The following is a 23,345-nucleotide window of genomic DNA, read 5'->3' as shown; positions in this document are numbered from 1 at the left end:
CCTGGATTCACCTGGTCAGTCTATGTCATGGAAAGTAAACTCAATGTATACCAAACAAAATCCATTGATTTCAAAGTTTAACATTTCAAATGATGGTTTCTGCTATTGGATAAACTTTGAAATACATTTTAAGGTGAAAAATCGGAGTCTCAGTGTAATTCCATTTCTGAGGAATTGCCCTCGGGCTACACAGAAAACATGGCAACCACATCAATGTACTCTTCACCATAAAGTACATTGTGTTATAAAATAACAATTTATTATATTAAGAGTTTGTCTTATCAACCATTTGGCAACACTTACATAATAGATGTAACCCTGATATCTGATATATGGCCTACACTTTGGAACTAAGCTGTTCAGAAGGGAACAAAAATACACTGTAATGAGTTACTGAACACTGTAATGAGTTACTCAGTAACATTTAGCCTAGTCCTGTGGTGTCTAGCAGCACAACTGATTTACAGCATAAAAAAACTACTTACTTTCAGCCTTAACCACATGTGCTGTCTCTGTAATTGACCGGTAATCAACATAGCCTAATGAGCATGTGTAATCATTTTTATATCCACACTAAATTGCCATAACTAGCGTTTGGCACAGACAACATCATGTTGCCTCAATCAAATGACGTGTTCAGTGTTCAGTAATGTTGATTTGGCCAGACATACCATATTTTGCCAGACAAACACTGGAGACATACGAAGTAGTTGGACAGAACTTGATGGGAATTGGGGTAGCCATGTCATTCTAGACAGAACAGATGGTTAAAACCCCCGTAACGAGTTAACAAGCAGTTAACAAATAGTTAACAAACCAAGGTTTTTGAGACAAAAATATTTTTCACATTGCATTTTAAACTTGTAAAGTTCCTTTTAATCCTTTATTAGATGTATAATACGCTCTTTGAAGGAGTCTAGAAGTGATTATAATTGAATCACACAATAGCTTATTTCACAACAAATTGCACAGTATTTCATCCTTGCCAACCATGTCATAACACTTGACAGAATACCAATTCCCCAAAAATGGATCTCAATATCAAACAATGATATCCTAATCAATTTGATAGCATAAATCACACAGCTTATAGTTGATGATGAACTTACTTCCATAGATTGCTCAAATGCACAGCATGTGCTCCCTTATGGATTCAACAGCAGCTCACCCATACATATAGGGTTCCAAATAGTAGGATTCTATTTCTATGCGCTTACCATTGTCTATTATTACTGCATACTGTTCTGAACCCCCGATGGCCCCTGTGACTACATTTGGCCTTATCTAGGGAATGAATGTAAGACAATAAAGCACTGTGGCCTCAACCCAAACTGGTCTCACTGATCATTTTTATAACAAACAACCCCCATGCCATCCATATGATTGCTGCAAAAAGGTTTAATGCAAATACAGTGCAATGTCACAGTAGCCTAAATAAAGGTGGTAGAGTTTATTCACAACAGGTGTGTCTTAATAAAGGCTGTGCACTCAGTGGCCATACCATGCACCTTCCTAAATTGAAGTCGTGAGAAGGGCGTGTCGTAACTTCGTAGGGCGCGCAATGTCACACGAAGGCTTTGATTGGTTATGCGCGCCACGAGTCTGGTGTCTGCCGTGCAACACTGCACAAACCTAAACAACAGCGTAAAGGAAAGAGCATCCACCGAGCATACTGGCACACGTAGACCTTCAGAGATCATAAAATTAACAGAGCATTCGTCTGTCATAGTAAATGTGTCACGGGCGCAATAGACAGTCGTTGAATATCCGGTAACAGGTAAATCAGGAATATTGTGCTGTGTTGCGCTCAGTTTTGAATGTTGTCTTCTGACAACAATAATAGGCAATAGGCTACAGATAACATATGGGCTATTGAACTGGGGTATATTTCTGAGTTTAGACAGGGTAATGTATTTTGGTTGCATTGTGCAATTGTAAAATACTGTCGATATAAACACTTAAATATGGGTTCTAGATTAAGCAGACAGAGTAGTCTGGACAATGAGAATTTTACGAAAAGGCGTTGCAAGCATCTTAACAGCACAGGAGAAGGCGACAGAGGTAGAATTCAAGGCGGCGACTTTCTGTTTACAATGATGCTGAAATCAGATAAACTGCCGGGGATGCTGAGGCGGTCCAATCACAGTCCCTACGTGAGGCGAGTGGCATGGATCCGAGAGATACAAAAGCTGCTCGGTGATCGCAGGATAGATCAGGCATCCGACGTGCTTAAACTATTGAGGAAGGTAAGGACAAACTATCTACATTGGAATTATTGCGTATGAATTGATCATAAATTGCGCACAGTAGGCCTACATCGCGCAAATGTGCATCGATTTGCTTTCATGACAAATGCCTGTCATCACTGCGCTGCTTGTCGCCATGTGTATTGTCAGTTCCATTCCAAAAAATTTTATTCGAATTTTTCAAACAGATATATTAACCTTGCATCATATGCAGCATGCGTAATTTAGACTGTTTATGCAGACTGTTTATTTAGACTGTTTATTTCCGTTTATGCAGGAGCTCCTCTACATTATTTAACCTACATTTGAAGTAGCCTACCCACCCATATGGTGGCCACAGGTGCTCCTACTATTGACCTGTTTTTGAAGGAGGTGTTTGTAAACTATTAGGCCCACTACTCTCACTGTCATCCCTGGCATCTGGTCATTTCCATGGCACCACAGGTGCTGCTGCTATTTCAAATAAACCTTGAACAATATCACAATTACTATTCACAATATGATAGACGTAACATATTGCACAGATTTCTCTGAGTGCATGCTCTTTTCAGAGTTTCTAATAATAACAGAAACAGGGTGCTGGACCAGCTTGTGGGAATAGAGTGATTCTGCCACTTATTCTCATAAATAGGGAATTCTATGTGCAACAGCAGTGGTGTAACACATGGGACTACAAGTGTCTGTCTGTAGAATTAATGCTGATTTCTTTCATTAATAAAATGTTCCCATTACATTACATTACATTACATTACATTATCTTATGCCATTCCACCCATAATGATGTAATGATAATATAATGTGTTTAGTATTGACATTTTTTGGAAAACCTGCATTTGATTTTTTCAATTTAATTGCGACCTATGTCATGTGGACTGTGTTTTGTCTATAAATGGCTTAAAATAAGGTTCATTTTCCACTACAATTTCTTGCGTTGGTTGAAATGAAGCACAAATGGCAATTCTCAGTTATTAGTCTAAGTGCAATTTAGATGTCTGCACAGCCCAGATCAATACCCCCACCACAGTCCACCTAACTCACGATACAGTCTCTTCTACTGACAGGTCACCGAATGACTACTCTTCTGCTCCTATTGTCTTATGGGACTGTGGGTGTGAGTGCTGCCCCCCTTCCTCCCCGTCATCCCACCCCTTTATCCCCTGGTATGGACAGGGCAGGATCTCACCTCCACTCTCTGCTGTCTAATGCACCCATTAGAGCCACACATTCACCCTCTCTCTGCCCCTAATGTCTTCCTCCCTACTGCCAGCCCATTCTCTGTAATGGACCTTGGCTGTTACAGCAGGAGAGTGAGCAGCTGACGCTTCCAGAAATACAGAAATCGGCCCATTTCATATTGGGTAATTCAAGTTTTGCCTCAGTATTTTTTAAAGATATACAGAGGAAATGTGTTATGTAGATTCACACAAGTAAAGTACAGCATTGACATAATATCTGTATAGATTTAATCGAGCCATCCTATTGGTAATGATTGCTACCTGTGTTGGGGAAGCTCCTCTGAAAAGATAGTTTACCAAGCTACCAATTACTTCACACTGAAGGAAGTTAAACCACGGTAAAGCTACCCTTATGAACAATGTAATTTGTTTAACTAATGTTACTTTGAAAAAGTAGTTATAAAACAGAGTCTGGTACTCTCTAATGTGTGGATAGGCCACTCGGAGTAGACGGATTCCAGACTGCACTCCGGTCAAAGAGTGACGACAGACACAGAAGCCCAGTCTAGGAGTTTTAATGACGAAACAGGTTATACATGAAAGAGAAAATTACGACAATGTAAATCCAATAAACAATATGACAGTAATGTCAGCTATCTCTATACACAATTTACAATAAGAGAAAAATAACACCATAATTCCTCTCAGGAGAAATAACATTACAGTTACAACAACTGGTAGGGTAATCACATAATTGTACAAAATGGTAAAAGAACTGGTGAAGAAAGTTACCCATCCAAATCAAATCAAATTGTTTTGGTCGCATTCACATATTTAGCAGGTGTAGCGAAGTGCTTATGTTCCTAGCTCCAAAAATGCGGTAATATCTAACAATACACAACAATACACACAAATCTAAAAGTAAAATAATGGAATTAAGAAATATAGAAATATTAAGACAAGCAATGTCTGAGTCCGAGAATATACAGTGCATTCGGAAAGTATTCAAACCCCTTGACTTTTTCCCCATTTTGTTACGTTACAGCCGTATTCTAAAATAGATTAAATCATTTTTTCCCCCTCATCAATCTACAAGCAATACCCCATAATGACAAAGCAAAAACAGGTTTTGAGACATTTTACAAAATGTATAAAAAATTATAAACTGAAATATCACATTTACATAAGTATTCAGACCCTTTACTCAGTACTTTGTTGAAGCACCTTTGGCAGTGATTACAGCCTCGAGTCCTCTTGGGTATAACGTTACAAGCTTGGCACACCTGTATTTGTGGAGTTTCTCCCATTCTTCTCTGCAGATCCTCTCAAGCTCTATCAGGTTGGATGGGGAGCATCGCTACACAGCTATTTTCAGTTCTCTCCAGAGATGTTTGATCAGGTTGAAGGCCGGGCTCTGGGTGGGCCACTGAAGGACATTCAGAGACTTGTCCCGAAGCCACTTCTGCGTTGTCTTGGCTGTGTGCTTAGGGTCGTTGTCCTGTTGGAAGGTGAACATTCACCCCAGTCTAAAGTCCTTGGCGCACTGGAGCAGGACTCTGTACTTTGCTCCATTCATCTTCCCCTTGATCTTGACTACTCTTCCAGTCCCTGCCGCTGAAAAACATCCACACAGCATGATGCTGCCACCACCACGCTTCACCATAGGGATGGTGCCAGGTTTCCTCCAGATGTGACTCTAGGCATTCAGGCCAAAGAGTTCAATCTTGGTTTCATCAGACCAGAGAATCTTGAGAGTCTTTATGTGCCTTTTGGCAAACTCCAAGTGGGCTGTCATGTGCCTTTTACTGAGGAGTGGCTTCCGTCTGGCCACTCTACCATAAAGGTCTGAGTGGTGGTGTGCTGCAGAGATGGTTGTCCTTCTGGAAGGTTCTCCCATCTCCACAGAGGAACTCTGGAGCTCTGCCAGAGTGACCATCGGGTTCTTGGCCACCTCCCTGACCAAGGCCCTTCTCCCCCAATTGCTCAGTTTGGCCGGGCGGCCAGCTCTAGGAAGAGTCTTGGTGGTTCCAAAATTATTCCATTTAAGAATGATGGAGGCTTCTGTGTTCCTGGGGACCTTCAATGCTGCAGAAATGTTTTGGTACCCTTCCCCAGATCTTTGCCTCGACACAATCCTGTCTCGGAGCTCTACGGACAATTGTAACATTCTCTAGCTCACTCGGGATACGTTATCAGAGTCGGTATAGCCACCTGGTTTCTTCACGCATCGCGCCGACAGAAACAAACATCTCTCTGGTAAGAAGAAGGGCGGGGGTGTATGCCTTATGATTAACGAGTTGTGGTGTGATCATAACAACATACAGGAACTCAAGTCCTTTTGTTCACCTGACCTAGAATTCCTGACAATCAAATGCCGACCGCGTTATCTACCAAGAGAATTCTCTTCGATTATAATCACAGTCGTGTACATCCCCCCCAAGCAGACACCTCGACGGCCCTGAAAGAACTTCATGGGAGTCTATTTAAACTAGAAACCACATTTCCTGAGGCTGTATTTATTGTAGCTGGGGATTTTAACAAGGCTAATCTGAAAACAAGGCTCCCTAAATTTTATCAGCATATCGAATGCGCGACCCGGGCTGGAAAAATTCTGGATCATTGTTACTCTACCTTCCGCGACGCATACAAAGCCCTCCCTCGCCCTCCTTTTGGCAAATCTGACCATGACTCCATTTTGTTGCTCCCAGCCTATAGACAGAAACTAAAACAGGAAATGCCCGTGCTCAGGTCTGTTTAACGCTGGTCCGACCAATCTGATTCCACGCCTCAAGATTGCTTCGATCACGTGGACTGGGATATGTTCCGGATAGCGTCGAACAACAACATTGATGTATACGCTGATTCGGCTAGCGAGTTTATTAGCAAGTGCATCAGTGATGTTGTACCCACGGCGACAATTAAAACCTTCCCCAACCAGAAACCGTGGATTGATGTCAGCATTCGCGCAAATCTGAAAGCGCGAACCACTGCTTTTAATCAGGGCAAGGCGGCCAGAAACATGACCGAATACAAACAGTGTAGCTATTCCCTCCGCAAGGCAATCAAACAAGCGAAGCGTCAGTATAGAGACAAAGTAAAGTTGCAATTCAACGGCTCAGACACGAGGGGTATGTGACAGGGTCTACAGTCAATCACGGACTACAAAAAGAAAATCAGCCCCATCACGGACCCCGATGTCTTGCTCCCAGGCAAACTAAACAATCTCTTTGTTCGCTTTGAGGACAATACAGTGCCACCGACACGGCCTGCTACCAAAACCTGTGGACTCTCCTTCACCGCAGCCAATGTGAGTAAAACATTTCAACGTGTTAACCCTCGCAAGGCTGCCGGCCCAGACGGCATCCCTAGCCGCGTCCTCAGAGCATGCGCAGACCAGCTGGCTGGTGTGTTAACAGACATATTCAATCAATCCCTATCCCAGTCTGCTGTTCCCACATGCTTCAAGATGGCCACCATTGTTCCTGTTCCCAAGAAAACTAAGGTAACTGAGCTAAACGACTATTGCCCCGTAGCACTCACTTCCGTCATCATGAAGTGCTTTGAGAGACGAGTCAAGGATCAAATCACCTCCACCCTGCCTGACACCCTAGACCCACTCCAATTTGCTTATTGCCCCAATAGGTCCACAGACGACGCAATCGCAATCACACTGCACACTGCCCTAACCCATCTGGACAAGAGGAATACCTATGTAAGAATGCTGTTCATCGACTACTGCTACTCTCTGTTCATCATATATGCATAGTCACGTTAACCATATCTACATGTACATACTACCTCAATCAGCCTGACTAACCGGTGTCTGTATGTAGCCTCGCTACTTTTATAGCCTCGCTACTGTATATAGCCTGTCTTTTTACTGTTGTTTTATTTCTTTACTTACCTATTGTTCACCTAATACTTTTTTTGCACTAATGGTTAGAGCCTGTAAGTAAGCATTTCACTGTAAAGTCTACACCTGTTGTATTCGGCGCACATGACAAATCAACTTTGATTTGATTTGAAGTTAGTTCCAGTACCACCAAGCTGCTGCAAAATGTAGTTCAATTACTAGTTGAACTACAAGTAGTTCCCTGATTGCTACACAACATTAGTCATGGTTAGTATCACGCTAAGACACAGGAATGCAAGATGTCTTGAAAATTCCCAAGCATAAAAAATTCTGTCAAGTTTGGATTTGGCTCTATTTATTCACTATCTATGCATCATGTTTCTAGGGACGGATCAGGATTTCAAAGCATGTTATCAGCTGAAAATGAGTCATTTCTATAAGAATAGCAGCAGTATGATAACATGACTATTAATGCGCTATAACAGTACATCTGATAGTCCTGTTTGTTAGCTCAATCGTAAGCTCCTCTCTCTTTCAGAGGTTGTCCAATCTGTAGTTAATTACGCTGAAGACTTGACAGAGGAGATTGTAGAATCTCTTTAATCAAGGCAAGGAGATAACCCAGAGTGCCAAAGCTGCATGACAGCCACATCACAGGGGACCCTCTTTTAAATTAGCTCTGGTTTAATTGAATAAGACTCACGTTATCAGCATTCATGCTATTGCAAATCGGCACGTGTCTCAATTATATTTTGGTTTGTAACTCAATTAAAAGAGGTGATCCATCATCCACTGTATAGTTAGTAGACATGCTATGGTTAGGTTAGAGTTACTGTAACAACTGAAGAATGAAAATGTACCTGTATAGACAACTGAGTTCATAATGTGAACAGTAAGGTAGTAAAGTCTATTCTTCAGAATATCCCATTAAAAAGGACTCCTCGTTGCTTCAGACGTGGTGCGGTTACATGTGTATTGATCCTGTTTCAATGTCTGCCTCTGAGATGATCAGATGTGGGCCGCAAGCACAAACAACACAGAAAGGAAGTATTTTTAGACCTTTGCTCTCGAAAAAAGAGAAGGAACTTTCCACCCATTTGTTGTTTTGTTTGTGTAAACTGGTGCCCTTGTTAAAAGGGAAGTCAGTAAGGGGTGGCTGCTAGCCTCCCACCCAAACTGTCCATTGCAATCAATACTTTTTGTTGTGTGTCTCTCTGTCTCTCTCTCTGTGTGTGTGTGTGTGTGTGTGTGTGTGTGTGTGTGTGTGTGTGTGTGTGTGTGTGTGTGTGTGTGTGTGTGTGTGTGTGTGTGTGTGTGTGTGTGTGTGTGTGTGTGTGTGTGTGTGTGTGTGTGTGTGTGTGTGTGTGTGTGTGTGTTCCCATCCTCCATGTCTTTCATTTCTCAGCTCTCTATATGTGCGCATCCAATCTCTACCCCTCACATACACAGCCTAATAAGGCCTTTGTAGAGGATTCAGGAACAGCTAATCTATGCGGCCTGTGAAAATCTTTCATTTTCAGTTCTCTATCTACTCTCCTTACTTACTTCTTCATTTGCGGCTTAAAAGGTGTATGCAAATAATTCCTTTCAGTTGGCTCTGATCTGTAGTTTGTTACAGACATCATTCTCACCTTAAAAACATTCTCTCTACCCGTCATGTACTGTAGCAACTCTTTTGTGTCTGTCTGCCCTCACAAATGTGTCTGCGCCATTCATAGAGTAGTTGTTTTTAGTCTAATGTTTAGAATGTATTGCGCAATGGCAGACCTAAACAAAATGCTACATTAAACATCAAAAGAAGAACCAAATGCTCATCCATCATATAATGTTTATTGAACTCTCATATACTGCAGGATTCATCAGAAGGACACCATAGTACTAAAGTTAGAGATGCAGACTGTGCAATGCTGTGGCATGCTAAAGCTCTCTGAAACTTTAAATTACAGAGGTGTTGGTGAATATCCTAAAAGTAATGCTTCTGCCTGGTGCAAGGCACATTAAGCACATTACAGTATTCAGGTATAGCTCTTTTCAGATGAAAGCCTTCACCCCTTAAATTAATATTATTTTTTTTTTTAAATACAGTTTTCTATGTGTCTCATCTACAGTAGCATTACATTATTGTTGCTGGAACTTCTCTACATCCTCTTTATACCGTATATATCCAGCTAGTCCTGCACTTAAAGCAGATTTGTCGATTTCATCATCATTTCATAATATATCATCAATCAGGTGTGTCTGTGATAATGCTGCTCTTGTTACACAATTCCTTGTTTTCATAAAATAGGAAGAGTGAAAAATGTGGCCTTAAGGCACTTTGAGTAATACTGTCTCTTCTTGTCTGATTTGGCAGGATCTGGGCTTGGAAGGAACGTCCCTAAATGACATCTTATATAAGAACGCTGCTTTTCTCAACCTGGTGGATCCCATCTCCCATGAGCTGCTGCTAAGCCTGGCTCGTGAGATGCAGTGTCCCAAGAAGGTAAGATCTCCAAAACCCTTATCTCAAGGTGTATTGTCTGCTTAGCTTGGAATCAAACTTCCAGAAATCAAGATGTCGACAGAATAAGTATCATCATGAATAGAATGATATGCTGTTCCAATACAATCACTAATGAGGAAAGTCTTCCACATTTGCCATGCAAATGGTTTGGCTTTATAATGATTGGTGCTATATAGGGTTGCAAAGTTTCCGGTAATTTACCAAAGTTACCGGAATCTTCTGTAATTTTGGTAATTAACAGAAAATATATGGCAATCTATGGAAACTTGTAATTTATCCTTGGATAACTCATATATAGTATTCATTTTTATATCTGCCTCCATATTGTCCATGAGTTTCTAGTAGATAGACCATATGGTTCAAGAGAAAATATATTATAATAATATATGCCATTTAGCAGACGCTTTTATCCAAAAGCGACTTACAGTCATGCGTGCATACAAAAATAGTTAATTAGTGACAAAAGGATCTAATCAACAATGGCATAATGTTTTGTTGTTGACTTTTTCAGAACTGCCACCAGTTTGATGCCAAAACATTGATAACAAATACATATTGACATTGCAAAATAGAAGTGTGGAGAAAAAAATATATAAAGGATTCATGCTGAAACCCTCATATTAAACACCAATGGTATTCACTAAGTTGGTGGTTTATATTTAGGATAATGTTTTACAGCTTTGTCATTATATAATTGTTTTATTTAAATCATTGTATTTGTGATGAGGCCACATAGAGGGTTCAGAGATAATTACAGACACCTGTCATAATCTGAAGTACCCAAAAAGGCCACTAGATGTAATCTTATAAAATTCAAAATAAATCTTGAAAGTTACCGAAATTCTGGTAGTTTACTGGTATACTTCGGAAGTTTCCAGTAATATACCCTCCCTTTACAACCCTAGTACTATAATAATGTCAGTGTATTATTACCAGGAAAGAAGACGAATTGGCGGCCAGTACATTGCAATAAACTTTTGTGAACTATTAACACTTCCTATATGTATTCTTTTGTAAATATCTTCTCTTAATAGTTCACTAAAGTTTATTACAACGTACTGGCCGCCTACTCATCTTCTTTTTTGGATTATCTGCCATTTAGAGGCCTACCTTCCCACTGCCTGTCACGTTCGTTGTAAAGATGGGACCAAGGCGCAGCGGGAATGTGTGAACTCATCTTCTTTATTATGAAGAAAAACCAAAACAAACACTTAATCAAAACAACAACGAGAAAACAGTCCTGTGAGGCACACAGCTACACTTACGGAACAACTACCCACAAAAACCCATGAAAAAACACCCCTACTAAATAGGACCTTCAATTAGAGGCAATGAGGAACAGCTGCCTCCAATTGAAGGTCAACCAAATAAACTAAACATAGAAATAGAATAACTAGACACAGACATAGAAATAGACTAACATAGAACATTAACCAAAAAAACCCGAAACACATAAAACAAACACCCCCTGCCACGTCCTGACCAAACTTACAATAACAAATAACCCCTTTACTGGTCAGGAAGTGACACTGTCGCCGGAAGCTCTGGACGGGCACCGCACACTGAAGGCCTGATGCGTGGGGCTGGCTTTGGAAGAGCCAGACTATTATCACGCACCATAGGGCTAGTGCGAGGAGCAGGAGCAGGACGAACTAGACTGGGCTGACACACTGGAGGCCTAGTGCGTGGGGCCGGTACTGGAGGTACCAGACTGGAGACACGCACCTCAAGGCTAGTGCGAGGAGCGGGAACAGGACGTACTGGACTGGGCTGACGCACTAGAGGCCTGGTGCATGGTGCTGGCTTTGGAGGCGCCAGACTAGAGACACGCACCTCAGGGCTAGTGCGAGGATCAGGAACAGGGTAAACCGGACCCTGAAGACATATTGGAGGTCTGGAGCGTACGGCCTGCACAACCCTTCCTGGATGAATGCTCAATATTGCCTGGCCACGCTGAGGAGCTTCTATCGATTGCACCGGCCTCTGAATGCTTCTTCGTAATACAATGCGCATTTCCGCATAGCTCGGTGCCTTCTTCATTCGTTGCTCCTCATAATAAGCACGGGGAGTTGGCTCAGGTCTCCATCCTGACTCTGCCCAACTCCCCATGTGCACCCCCAAAATTTTCTTGGGGATCCCTCTCGGTCTTCCCTAAATCCTCCATAGCCCTAGATATGCTCATCCTCATCTCTGCCCATGTCCATTCTTCTTCACCGTGCTCCTTACCCCGCTGCTTGGTCCGTTGGTGGAGGGTAGTTCTGTCACGTTCGTCGTAAAGATGGGACCAAGGCGCAGCGGGAATGTGTAAACTCATCTTCTTTATTATGAAGAAAAACCAAAACAAACACTTAATCAAAACAACGATGAGAAAACAGTCCTGTGAGGCACACAGCTACACTTACCGAACAACTACTCACAAAAACCCATGAAAAAACACCCCTACTAAATAGGACCTTCAATTAGAGGCAACGAGGAACAGCTGCCTCCAATTGAAGGTCAAACCAATAAACTAAACATAGAAATAGAATAACTAGACACAGACATAGAAATAGACTAACATAGAACATTAACCAAAAACAATGAAACACATAAAACAAACACCCCCTGCCACATCCTGACCAAACTTACAATAACAAATAACCCCTTTACTGGTCAGGACGTGACACTGCCCTCTTCTCACCAGTGTATTATTACCATACTATCACGTTTAGGTAAGACCCAGATGCAGACGTAACAAGAGTTTATTACAACCACAGGGGCAGGCAAACGACAGGGCAAGACAGGCAGGGGTCAATAATCCAGAGAGGGTGTAAAGGGTCCAGAACGGCAGGCAGTCTCAGGGTCAGGGCAGGCAGAATGGTCAAAACCGGGAAGGACTAGAAAACAGGAGCAAGAAACAGACAGGAGCAGGGAAACAAACACTGGTAGGTTTTACGAACAAAACATACTGGCAACAGACAAACAGAGAACACAGGTATAAATACACAGGGGATAATGGGGAAGATGGGCGACACATGGAGGGGGGTGGATACAATCACAAAGACAAGAGCAACAAATCAGGGTGTGACATACAGAGGAGCTGGATGTTGTTTGGATAGAAAGATTGATAAAACAATTACATGATAATATTTTCAGTTTTGCCACAGTTACACATTGAGTTGAAATGGGATGTGGATGCCAAAAGTAACAGACTTTACATAATGTTGATTAATGTGCACTGTCCCTGTAAAAATAAAATAAACTCAATAAACAGACAACGGATAGAAATAAAAAGAAAAAAGTGTTCACTAGATTTTGTATTGAATCAGGACTGTTTATTTCCTCACCATGACTCCTGTTTTCCACACTGTTGCTCACCAGCTCTGATTAAATTTACTCCATCAAGGGACCTAAATTGTTTTGATCAGGAACAGCTCAAAGCAACAGTCTCAAAGTAAGACACAATAACAGAACCTCTTTCCTGTTCTTATGAACGGTTTTGAATGGCAGAGATTGACAACTACTTAAGACTAAAGGAACACTGAGCTGGAAATGTCCTTCTACGATCTAAAGTTGTACCTCAATCAAGAAAGCTCTGGTACAATGTACCTTAAAAGTTGAGCTGTTAGATAATGTGCCATATTTTGCTTTTACGTGGTCTCAAAAAGTAACAACCATATTTAGAACTAAGCAAAAAAAGAGGGCCTCTGGTATTATTTTGTTGTTACACTTCACTTTCTTATCTTTGAGTCTTTCTTCCCCCAGAAAGACGCTGACACCTTCAAGTCATCAGATAAGATCTGCAGACAGCTGATCTACCACCTGACCCCTCACTCTAAGTGGCTCAGACAGAGCATGTCCAGGCGGAAGTCCCAGGCCTGGTAAGCTCCTCCATCTAGCCATTAGTCTTTCACACATAAAACTCTCTAAACTGTCCAAATGCCAACACCGCCATCTAATATGGTGCCAGTGCCACAGCCAGACCTATGACAAGCACCCTAAGTGGGTTTTGAGTGGGTTTGTCTGACATTCAATAGGGCTGGGACACAGCAGCCTCTGGGCTGGCCAGGCAGGTCAGGACCACAGAGGCAACCAGAAGTGTCAATCATTCCTCTGTGTGGTGCTGTTGTCACCACAGCAATGGTTTGTGCAATGGCATCAGTCCTCTTTGACTCAGAACAGGCCACTCTCCATACAGACAGTAGCCTGCCTACAAACGTGGCCAGTTTGGTTGGGATGAAATAAAGGGGTTGTATAGAAATAAGATCCATTGGCTCCTTAGATGAAAACACATTATTTGTACCAGCCAGTTTTGCAATCATTGATGTGCAAATCATGAAAATGGAAATCGCTTGCAAATGAATTGACAGGTTATTCTGTTTCTGAGTCTTTAGTAATTATGTTGATGAAAAATAAGCAGGATATGATTACGCTGTTTCCAGTATTTGCTCTTTTTACATCTTTACAGATGGATAGACAGTGGAAACAATGCATTTTCTAAATAGGAAATTATCACTGATAGAAAGTAAGCAGAAGAGAACATTCAGTATCTGATGAGTCAGGCTCATTGTGCTTCAGTCTGAGGTAACAGAAAGAAAGACAGAGAATAATAAGGAAGTTACAAAAGGATAGTAACAAAAGGGTCAATTGAAACAATACATTGATTCCCACGTCGCCTTGTCTTGCTGTACAACTACATTTAAACTCACGCAAGGCTTTGATGTGCCTGCGGACTTTGAAGTTTAAGGACAACTTGAGATAGTAAGAATCTATATACAGTGTCAGATCTGATACCATAATTTACAATGTGCAGGGATACTGGAGTGATGGAGGTAGATATGTATAAGGGTAAGGTGACTAGGCATCAGGATATATGATAAACAGAGTAGCAGCAGTGTAAATTATGATTTTATGTGAGTGTGTGAGCGTGTGTGTAAAGTCAGTATAAATGTGTGTATGTTATCTGTGTGTTGAAGTGTCAGTGTGTGTGAGTGTGCAGAGTCCTGTGAGTGTGCATAGAGACGGTGCAAAAAAATATAATAATACAAGGGTCAACTCAGAAGTCACCCTGATTAACGTTGAGACTGACTCACTCACAGCGAGTATGTGAGGACATGTTCCCATATTGAACTTGTAGTTGAAGTGGTTGGTTATCTGACACAGTCTGAGGCAGGCAGCAGGACAAGCATTAGTCATCACCTCCCATCGCTTTTATGTTCAGCTCTAAGGAAACTACACTCATCCGTATTCAACACTTAATGGCACTTTGTAAAGGGTTCCTGTATTCAGAGTTAATTGAGTTGTAGCAAAACATAAAATAAAGGATTTCTGGTTCTGGGCAAATATTCTTGAACCCAGATATTATCAGCGGAGCTCATTTAACAGTCACAAATCTAATGCTATACAATGCACACGATTATACCACACTGCTAAACTAATGCATACTAACCACCGACTATGAAGTTTCATTACAATACATTTAGCTGCTATAGATATTTCATGGCATATTCTATTTTTTATTTATTTATTCTCACCCGGCTAATTTGCAAATTCCTCTTCATAGGTTTAGACATACTCTTTATTTGTATACTACTGTATATGAGATTAATGAGAATACAGTATCTGAGGACCATCATCATTTGTATTTTTTTTTATTTCACCTTTATTTAACTAGGCAAGTCAGTTAAGAACAAATTCTTATTTACAATGACGGCCTACCCCAGCCAAACCCGGATGACACTGGGCCAATTGTGCACCACCCTATGGGACTCCAAATCACGGCCGGTTGTGATACAGCCATGGAATCGAACCAGGGTGTCAGTAGTGACGCCTCTAGCACTGAGATGCAGTGCCTTAGACCGCTGCGCCGCTCGGCAGCTCAATCCACAGGGAACCTGTACACACAGGAGTCAGCTAAGGATGATGACAGTTGGCAATCTGGCATGGCCACCCTCTCTCTGTCTGTCTGTCACATGTTGAAATGTCACACCTGCAGCCTGCCAGCAGGAGTGCAGCAGACACCTGGGGTGAGGAGGGGGAAATAAGGGGCGGTAACCTGAATATTCAGTCTGACTCGACTTGACATTCTACTCCTGTCCCTCTGCTCTGAGATTTACTGTGGTTGTGAAGGGAAAAGATGAATGACATCTTTACTGTTTAAAGAGTAATGCTTAAAACATGAATGACTTTGCAAAAACAAAATGATGTGAGCTGTGCAGTAGCTCAGGGGAGATATGGGGAGAAAATGGACTCCTTGAAGAAATGATTCTCAACTATAGTGCATAGCAGTATTACTTTTTCATGGTCATCTACCTCTGTAGGGGCTCTTCATTTTGACAGTCACTATATTTAGCAGTTTACCCTGCCTAGGTAATTAAAAACAGTATTTTTGTGTTCATTCTGCATAATTTATGACCGAATCCTGGTATCCACTTATATTTGTTCCAATTATATTTATGAACGCTCAAGTAGTCTAGTTTCAATGATTTCAGATTCCTGTAAATGTCAGACCCAGATTGGGCCACAATGAGCCTTCTAATTTACAGTGACCCTCAGACCCTTGTAAGAAATTCCTCTGGATTTAATGACCACAATATAAATTCCTCTGGATTTAATGACCACAATATAAATTCCTTGAAAGGGCCGTAAAGGAGTGCAGGGCTCAATTAAGATCCTGTTTCTACACTCTTAGAAAAAAAGGTGCTATCTAGAACCTAAAAGCGTTCTTCGGCTGTCCCCATAGGAAAACCCTTTGAAGAACCCTTTTTGGATCCAGTTAGAACCCTATTGGTTTCCATGTAGAACCATTTCCCTAGAGGGTTTCTACATGGTACCCAAAAGAGTTCTACCTGGAACCAAGGAGGGTTCTACCTGGAACTAAAAAGGGTTCTTCTTTTTTCTAAGAGTGTAGAGAGAGAGAGTGACATTGAGAGAGAGAGTAGAACCAACCAAATCATCAGAAAACAAAAATAGAATTACTTGACACATTGGAAAGAATTAACAAAAAAACAGCGCAAACTAGAATGCTATTTGGCCCTAAACAGAGAGTACACAGTGGCAGAACTCCTGACCCCTGTGACTGACCCAAACGTAAAGAAAGTTTTGACTATGTACAGACTCAGTGAGCATAGCCTTACTATTGAGAGAGGCTGCCGTAGGCAGACCTGGCTCTCAGAAGACAGGCTATGTGCACACTGCCCACAAAATGAGTTGGAAACTGAGCTGCACTTCCTAACCTCCTGTTAAATATATGACCATATTAGAGACGCATATTTCCCTCAGATTACACAGATCCACAAAGAATTAAAAAACAAATCCAGTTTTGATAAACTCCCATATCTGTTGGGTGAAATACCACAGTGTGCTATCACAGCAGCAAGATTTGTGACCTGTTGCCACAAGAAAAGGGCAACCAGTGAAGAACAAACACCAGTGTAAATACAACCCATATTTATGTTTATTTATTTTCCCTTTTGTATTTTAACTATTTGCAGATCGTTACAACACTGTATATAAACATACGACATTTGAAATGTCTTTATTATTTTGGAACTTTTGTGAGTGTAGTTTATTGTTCATGTTTTACAATTTTTATTAATGAATGTTTCTTTTTTCATTGTTTATTTCACTTTTGTTTATTATCTATTTCACTTGCTTTGGCAATGTAAACATATGTTTCCCATGCCAATAAAGCCCTTTAAATTGAATTAAGAAAGAGAAAGAGAGAGAGAGAGAGAAAGAGAGAGCGAAAAAAAAATATATATAGCCTCTTTATTCAGGGAGCTGAGATGTTTATTTTCTTGTTTCCAGAGCACAGTAATTATGTGTCTGAGGAGCAGGGAATTGGCAGGCATAACCCCATTCACACCTTCAGCCATTAGACTTTTTTATGTGCTCCTGAGAAAATGAGATTTTGGCCAAATTAAAAGCAGTGAGAGGATTAATATACAGATTTAGGATCTTCATTTGAGCCAATAATCCTGCAGCAACAGGAAATGTGAATTATTATGTGGATTATAATTAATGGAAATTTCTTGTAGGGGCTGATACATTTTTCATTAGGGCAAATCAAGTCTGACATTTTAAAGTGGAAATTACTAACTTTAGAAGCCTTTTTAAACCTTGAATACACTACAAGTTTGCATTTCCTGCTATGCAGGAAAATTCTCAGCAACAAAAGAGTGATCAAATTAAGATCATACATCTGTAAAGGGAACAAAATGAATAAGGGGTGGAGGGGAGGGGGAGAGCAGGCTCCAGAGACAGGACTTATTCAACTCACATTAGAGAGTCATATTTTCAACATTGTGTCACAGCACTGCTGTAACACTTACATGTGAGGTGAGCCTTTGGAAATTACATTTCTACGGCTGATTTCTATTCCCGTCAGGTCCAGAAGCATTACTCAGAGGACAGAAAGGATGAATGTCTGGGGGACGCTGTAATTCAAACCCATACTACATCAGAGACTCAGGGCTCTTCTGTCAGCTCTAGTGGAACATATTATTACCAAACAGGCTGGAGAATGGGGATTGGTTAAGCACCGAAGTCCTCAAACAGTATGGAATATTTGCCATGTGGAAAAGTTGTTATAGGGTGGTATGCAGGTGATATACAAATGTAATGTGTATTTCTGAAGCAAAACCGTGCAGTAGATCAGTGGTTGTTGCCCTTGTCTCTCTTCCTTATTGCTCAGAAGGAGTCACTGATATGATATGCCAACTCCTGGAAGTCAGCGTTAAAGCAACATCAAAGTGCAATACCTTTAATATAAATCCAGCCATGGATTCCAACATCACACAAATGTCATCTTTCAAAAGTCAGGAGGATTTGCCTCTGATACTCTCATGCTGTGAAGCTGAGACTGAGACAGATATCCAGCCATAAGAATACATGTTTTCACATGGAAAATGTGTTTAATTTCAGTCTCATATCAAATGGAACCCACAACTGCCATTTACAGAAAAGTAGTTAAATCCACTGAAGCAACACAACTTATGCAATCAAATACATTTTCTATGCCAGCAACTTTAGTTGATTCAAATTTATGCCATTTCTGTCGGTCTAGACATGTTTTGTTTCATCTCGTTTCAATCATTGAAACAGGGTTGCAATTTCATGGTTTGACTTTTGAATTAAGCCAATAAATGTTTTTATTTAACCTTTATTTTGAGTCATGTTGAGACCATGGTCTCTTTTATAAATGAGCTCTGTTATGTTTTGTGTCATATAATCAGATGGTAAATGTTTTTGGCTATTGGTAATAAGGAATGCAATGCTTTTCACTCTCTGAATGAGGAGGTTGGGTGTTTCGTATGTTTTGGCCCGTCACAGTGTACACTGCTAAATCCTCATGCTGGAGAATCTATGTCAGCCTTCCACTCCAAGCATGCCCAACCCCCCTTTATACAACACAGGAAACACAATATGGCACGAAGGCCATGTTCCCAGGTCACACATATAGATGATACAATTGAGACCAACATTTCAGCACTCAGCCCCTCTATATCCCTCATTCCTGTTCCTTAAGTTCTGAGATATCTTAACTGAGCAAGTGTACTTTCATATCCAAGAATGTCTCAACATTTATTACAATATATTTTTTTTATCCCTTTACAGTCTGAAGACAACCCTGCAGAGAAAGGTATCCACTGACAGAGTCGACTTGTCTGGTATCCCTCTCTCCAGTCGAGACGTCCGCCACGTGGCCTTCTACCTCCAGAACAGTGGGGATGCAGTGGTGGCTGTAGACATCAGTTTCACTGAGCTCCAGGACGAGAACCTCCGTATCCTGCTACCCTACCTGGGGTCTCTGCCCAAACTCAACACCCTGGCCCTCAATGGCAACCGGCTGACCCTGGCCATAGTCATAGATCTGACTGAGATCCTAAAGGACCCCAAGAAGTTCTCCAGCTTGGTTTGGATCGACTTGAGCAACAACTTGGACATTTTCACCATGCCCCAGCCTTTGTTAGTGGCCCTGCGACGCCGCTGCAGCCTGAAGAGCAGCCTGCCCACCATCTACGAGTACACAGAGGGCCAGCCCTACTGCTACCACATGGAAACCTCCATTGAGGAGCCCAGCCACTACGAAGAGGAGGCAGAGGAAGAGGAGGAAGATGAAGATGAGCTGGAGCCATGGGGTATTGGGGGTGGAAAGGTTTCGAAGGACTTCACCCTACACTACTGTGAGAGGTGATGAGGTGACCTCCCCCTGGCTCGGTCCTGCTGTATTTGAAAGGCCTTCCCACAGCTCCCAGGTCCTACGTTTCCCCTGCTGCCCCTCACACCATGAGCCCAGTCACCCATTGTGGCGCGAGGGATGTTCAGCGCCACACATTCAGAGACCCTTGTCCCAACACAGCCACCAAATAATCTCTCACCATCTATGAGTTAACCCACACAAGACCACCGCAGTAACTGACGATTATGTTAGTGACTTACTGTGTTGGCGGATGGTGCTCCTGGGAACGAGGTGTGGTTTCATTGGAGGGGGGCTGAACGAATTTAGGAAAAGGTGCTCTTTCTCTCGCTCTCTTAAAGTTGCAGCTGTGGAGCAAATCCCAAGGACTTCAGATCAGACGGCCTGACGGAGGAGCGGCATAACGCTGGTGGTCTAATGAGCTGCTGTTGGTATGGAAGCAGTAGGTCCCAACCGGGTTCTCTACCAGGACTGTCACTGAGACTATCCCTGGCAGGCAGGGCCTAGCTCCACATTGTGTGTTCTCTGTTAATCTCTCAACAAAGGCTATGAAACAAGTTCAACAGACTATACAGCCGACGACCAGTCACGTGACGCCAGCAAAACTGCTAAGTCAAGACTTTTTGCTTTTTCCCCCCCTTTCGAAATGTCCACTTGTGAATACCTACGTAGATGTAAATGATGACACAAAACATGTCTCTGTTGTATTTCCACAGGCTATTTTAGTGCACTGCAGATGAACAAAGGCATCTTATAAGACAACAGGTAGGACTCAACAATAGACCGATTTTTTAACTGATTGTTTGCGGTGTCCAAAACTCTGATATTCACGGCTCCGTTTAGCAATTTGAGTCATTATCATAGCCACTACATTTCAGGATACATGTGGGATCAATGACAGTACAGCCAACCCCCAAGAGTGGACCCATTCATCTCTTTGTAGTAAGGGTACCCAAAATGTAAACACATACTGTCCACCCTTTATACCAATATGTCATTATTAACATTTATATGTGCTTACTTGTTTGTTTGTTTTAAGGGAGGAACATGACTGTTCCATTTCCGTTGTAGGCTATATTTCCAGGGCTGATAATCAGCATGGTGGGCTGAGTATAGTGTAGTGCTGAATAGAGGTGGTCTTTAAAATAACACATGGTAGTAAGTTGGGTTTACCAACTGCAGCTGCGCTCTATGCTGCATTGCACTTTAAGAATTGTAAGAAATGTATTAACTTCAGATCCATTTCAAACTCATTGATGCGTTAACCTGTTTTTTCCAAGTCATCGAATCATTTTTCCCAATAATATTTAAGAAGCTTAACCACACTGAAACCATAATATACATAAGGGTCATTCAGCAAACTTATATTAATGAAGTCAATGTATTGAATAACAAAGTAATATACTTGTATTATCTGATTGAATATGTGTGAGGGTGTTTCATGTGTGTTTGCTGTTGTGTATTGTCTGATTACTGTCGTAACTGTTTGTATTCTTGCTTTGACGTTGTGTCCTTTGTCGAACCATGCAATTACCGTAATTATTCTAATTGTGAAAATGAGCACACTAGCCTACTCTGCTGGAACAATTAGGGGACACACAAGAGGAAGGTATTAATAAAGTAATGACATATCACTACTGTTATGTTCACTGAAATGTAGCACAGGAAAGTGCTTTGTATGTAAGGTATGTGTATGTTTAAAAAATACAAGATCAAAGGTGTTGTAATGGGAGAGAACTATGACAGGAAAATATTTTTCTAACGCTGTATATATGTTAGCGTTGTGTGTCATTGTTATACTATTTGTCAACTGGGTCGTTGTATGTATATCTCATGCCATATCTTGAATGAAATTTTAGTGCCAATAAAAACGGTGAATCTAAGCACTGTTTGGAGGCTGAAGTTAATCAATCAAATGTATTTATAAAGCCCTTCTTACATCAGCTGATATATCAAAGTGCTGTACAGAAACCCAGCCTAAAACCCCAAACAGCAAGCAATGCAGGTGTAGAAGCACGGTGGCTAGGAAAAACACCCTAGAAATGCCAAAACCTAGGAAGAAACCTAGAGAGGAACCAGGCTATGAGGGGTGGCCAGGGGTTACCAGTCCTGAACCAGGCTACCCCCCCTGTTTAAATTGTGAAGTATTCATTACAAGGGTCTTGTAGCAGCAGCAGTTGTGTTGTTTGTGTAGTGTGTGTGTGTGTAGTGTGTGTGTGTGTGTGTGTGTGTGTGTGTGTGTGTGTGTGTGTGTGTGTGTGTGTGTGTGTGTGTGTGTGTGTGTGCGCGTGTTTGTTAAGGTGCAGAGAATCAGAGCAGGTGGTCATTCCAGTTTAACTGTTCACCAGTCTGATGGCCTGTAGATAGAAACTGTTTCTGAGCCTTTTGGTATCAGACCTCATGCTCTGATACCATCTGCCCGATGGTAAGCGAATAAACAGATCATGGCTGGAGTGTGTGGGGTCCTTGATGATGCTGCGGGCCTTCCTCGGGCTCCATTTCGAGCACGACCCCAGTGATGTGCTGGGCCGTCTTCACCACCTGCTGGAGGGCCTTGCGGTCGTGAATGTAGCAATTCCCGTACCAGGCCGTGATGCAACCGGTCAGGACGCTCTCGATGGTACAGCGATAGTATTTGGAGTGGACCCGGGGTGGCATGACGAATTTCTTCAGCCTCCTTAGGAAGTGGAGACGCTGTTGCTTCCTCTTGACAAGAGTGGTGGTGTTGTTGGTCCATGTCAAGCCTTTGATGAGGTGGAACGCAGAGGAACTTCAAACTGCTTACTCTCTTGACTGCAGTCCCGTTGATGTGGACCGGGCCATGTTCCCTCCTCTGCCTCCTGAGGTCAACAATAAACTCCTTTGTTTTGCTGACCTAGGAGAGGTTGTTGTCCTAGCACCACAATGCCATGTCACTTACCTTCTCCCTATAGGCTGACTCGTTGTTGTTATAAGGCCTAGAACCGTGGTGTCGTCAACAAACTTGATAATGGACTTGGTGTTGTGCAAAGCCACACGTGGGTGAACAGGGAGTACAGCAGAGGGCTGAGGACACACCCTTGGGGGGCCCCTGTGTTAAGAGTCATTGTAGAGAAGGCGTTGTTACCAATCCTCATAGCCTGTGATCTGCCCGTCAGGATGTCCAGGATCCAATTGCAGAGGGTGGTGTCCAGATCCAGGGCTCTGAGCTTGGTTTCGAGCTTGGAGGGAACAATAGTTGAATGCTGAACTGTTGTCAATTAATAGCATTCTCACATAGGTGTTCTTCTAGTCCAGATGTGTTGCAGCCGTGGGAATAGCAATGGAAATGGTATCTTCCCTAGATCTGATCTCGTTGGCACAAACAGGAGGATGTATAGAAGAGTCAATAAACAACAGAGCAGCACTA

The 23,345-nt window shown here is 41.9% G+C and overlaps 1 protein-coding gene across 1 annotated transcript; it reads left to right on the top strand.

Moving 5' to 3' along the window:
• Positions 1 to 1,599: 1,599 nt before the first annotated feature.
• LOC106580215 (leucine-rich repeat-containing protein 75B) lies at positions 1,600 to 21,840 on the top strand. Its single transcript, XM_045703064.2, has 4 exons — positions 1,600 to 2,246; positions 9,628 to 9,756; positions 13,522 to 13,637; positions 19,375 to 21,840. The coding sequence occupies exons 1-4, from the start codon at positions 1,965 to 1,967 to the stop codon at positions 19,952 to 19,954; spliced, it is 1,107 nt and encodes a 368-aa protein (XP_045559020.1). The 5' UTR covers positions 1,600 to 1,964; the 3' UTR covers positions 19,955 to 21,840.
• The last annotated feature ends 1,505 nt before the right edge of the window (positions 21,841 to 23,345 follow it).

The sequence above is a fragment of the Salmo salar genome, chromosome 20, assembly GCF_965601325.2.
Source record: "Salmo salar chromosome 20, fSalSal1, whole genome shotgun sequence".
Classification (NCBI taxonomy): domain Eukaryota; kingdom Metazoa; phylum Chordata; class Actinopteri; order Salmoniformes; family Salmonidae; genus Salmo; species Salmo salar.
Note: the sequence above shows the minus strand (reverse complement) of the source record. Positions and strands in the feature narration are given on the sequence as shown.

What these genes read in the sequence shown, in the direction of transcription:
- LOC106580215 (XM_045703064.2), top strand. Translation starts at nt 1,965, where the DNA reads ATGGGTTCTAGATTAAGCAGACAGAGTAGTCTGGACAATGAGAATTTT. An exon ending in TGCTTAAACTATTGAGGAAG is followed by an intron (nt 2,247 to 9,627) that starts GTAAGGACAAAC and finishes CTGATTTGGCAG; the next exon opens with GATCTGGGCTTGGAAGGAAC. An exon ending in AGGCGGAAGTCCCAGGCCTG is followed by an intron (nt 13,638 to 19,374) that starts GTAAGCTCCTCC and finishes ATCCCTTTACAG; the next exon opens with TCTGAAGACAACCCTGCAGA.